This window comes from Bidens hawaiensis, unplaced genomic scaffold (genome assembly GCF_021521415.1).
Source record: "Bidens hawaiensis isolate Kalapana, Puna unplaced genomic scaffold, B.hawaiensis_p1.1 tig00010855_1, whole genome shotgun sequence".
In the NCBI taxonomy this organism is placed as follows: domain Eukaryota; kingdom Viridiplantae; phylum Streptophyta; class Magnoliopsida; order Asterales; family Asteraceae; genus Bidens; species Bidens hawaiensis.
In genome coordinates, this window is record NW_027491838.1 from 1 (window position 1) to 2,500 (window position 2,500).

The 2,500-nt window shown below is 37.1% G+C and overlaps 1 protein-coding gene across 1 annotated transcript in view; it reads left to right on the forward strand.

Moving 5' to 3' along the window:
- Positions 1 to 568: 568 nt before the first annotated feature.
- LOC143536667 (kinesin-like protein KIN-13A) overlaps positions 569 to 2,500 on the forward strand; it is a 5,354-nt gene continuing 3,422 nt past the window's right edge. Inside the window, exons 1-4 of the mRNA XM_077030603.1 lie at positions 569 to 749; positions 2,118 to 2,219; positions 2,320 to 2,397; positions 2,485 to 2,500. The exon at positions 2,485 to 2,500 is cut by the window's right edge and continues 66 nt beyond it. Coding sequence (XP_076886718.1) covers positions 681 to 749; positions 2,118 to 2,219; positions 2,320 to 2,397; positions 2,485 to 2,500 — 265 coding nt within the window. The 5' untranslated portion in view covers positions 569 to 680. The remainder of the gene's footprint in view (positions 750 to 2,117; positions 2,220 to 2,319; positions 2,398 to 2,484) is intronic.

A 2,500-nucleotide genomic window follows, 5' to 3' on the forward strand; every position in this document is an offset into this window, starting at 1 on the left:
TGCAACTTCTCTGTATGATCAACCTGCAGATGGTGGGTCCCATCACAATGCTGGTGATGCTGTCATGGCAAGATGGCTCCAGTCTGCAGGTTTACAGCATCTCGCCTCACCAGTCGTCTCTAATGGAGTTGATCAACGCCTTCTACCCAATCTTCTCATGCAGGTATGTTTGATTAACTCATATTAATGAAGCTGTAATTCACTTTTATGTTTAACGGGCCGTCTGTTGGCAGGGGATATGGAGCGCAATCTGCTGAAGAAAAGCAGAGGCTTTTCAAATTAATGAGGAGTCTTAATTTCAATGGTGAATCTGGTTCCGAGTCATTTTCTCCAACAACTCAAGGTTCTGGAGGAGTTGGTGCGTCAGATGGTTTCTATTCTTCCGAGTTTAGGGGTGATTTTGGAGCAGGGTTATTGGATTTACATGCTATGGATGATACCGAGCTTCTTACATAGGTACGAATCTCATTGTTCAAAATACGTGGGCTTTATGAAGTGAATGTGAATACATGTCTATTACTCATATCAAAATTGACTTCAAATCTTTTACCAGAATGTTTTTGTCGGAACCATTTGAGCAATCACCTTTTGTTCCTGCTACTACTAAAGAAGCAGACAACGACTATGATGCCCCTGCCCAATTGGCTGCAAAGAGGACAAACCGATGTAGACCGCGTCTCATGGATTTCCCACAGTTGAAAAAGAAATTAATTCAAGGGAAAATAATGGTTGCCAAAATTAAAGTTGTGGTATGTAGCCTCTCTCCCGCTTTATCTAGTGGTCATTAGTAGGTATGCACATCTGATTTAGTTAAACATATAGTTAATCATAGAAGTCTCGTATATCGTAAAGTTACACATTGGAATGACTATATGTTGAAAGTGTCTGAATGCTATAGAAAAATGCCACTTATGTTATTTGAGGAATCTTAGCATCCTTTTCTTGTGTACTAAATATATGATTTATGCATTTGTATCAATACTATTTACAAGTCATTGTTAATTCATTAAATAGTGTAATCACATTTGGTAAAGTATAATTAACCATGTAAATGTATTTATACATATTTTCATTAAAAAAAATAAATATTTTAATTTCTCTTGTATAATACCTCTGTCATGCTGAGTTAGCAGGTCATTTTCTTGGGTTAAACGGGCTGCGTTTGTTTAATGCTTAATGTGATTGAATCTTCATGTTTGATGTGATTCAAGCTTCAGGTTATGAATTTATGTTTGATCTGATTACTATAAAGCTTGTATAATATGAAATTATGAATAATAAAATACCACACCCCTCATAAAAAGTAACCGATATAATTTGATTCATATATAACAACCATTAATTTTATTTTTTGCGTAAGGAACAGTAGGGGCAACATATGATGAAAGATAAGCACTAAGACATGATTTCAATTATAACACTCCCCTTTTATTCAAATATATGTAAACGACCCATGACCGTATATTATGACTCTACTTGGGCAGGATTACAACACTCCTCAAATAGCCGGTCCTGGTGGTTCATAGGTATGCCATGATGATTGCCGGCGAGACAAGCATAATTGCTATAACTCACGTTGTATGCGCTCTCTATGGCTTCAAGGAGCCAACTTGTGGGCCTTCACGAAGCACTATAGAGGCTTGCATATAGAAACTTATTATGAATGTGATGAAAGATAGCATCACAATCCCGCTGATCACTCTCAACAGGTTAGGCGGAAGTGATCAGCAGGATTGCGATGCTATCTTTCATCATGTTCATAATGAGTTTCTATTAGTGCTTCGTGATGGCCTGTGACGATGTTGGCTCCTTAAGGCCATTGAGACCACGTACAACGTGCTACTTATGGCAATTAAGCTTGTGTCGTCGGCAATCGTCATGGCATACAAAGGAGCCATCAGGACCGCTGTTTGAGGAGTGTTATAATCCCACCCAAGTTGAGTCATAATAAACGGCTCGCGGGTCGTTTATCTATATCTGAATAAAAGGAGAGTGCTATAATTGAAACCATGTTAATATGTCTATAGTAAGGAAAAAATAAAAACCAGAATAATATGTAAGGGGTAAACAGGTAGTAGGAGTTAAATGAGTTTATCGAGTTTATGGATTTATATCAGGTGCGCAAGAGACCACTGAATAAGAAGGAACTTGCTCGCAAGGAGGATGATGTTGTGAGTGTATGTGACAATGGTCTAACCGTCCACGAACCCAAGCTCAAGGTTTGGACACATTTTATCTTGAAAGTTTTAATTAGTCAATTATATTAATCTTCAACATTTGACAGGAAAAAAAAAAACTGATTTTTTGATTCTATTAAAGGTTGACCTGACAGCTTATGTGGAGAAACATGAATTCTGTTTTGATGCTGTTCTTGACCAACAAGTAACCAATGACGAGGTAATGCGCCCACATATTATCCTTTACTCAAATTTATTTTTTTATTTTTTCTACTAGACATTTAATTTAGTGGTTTGTTTGAAACAGGTTTATCGAGAAACTG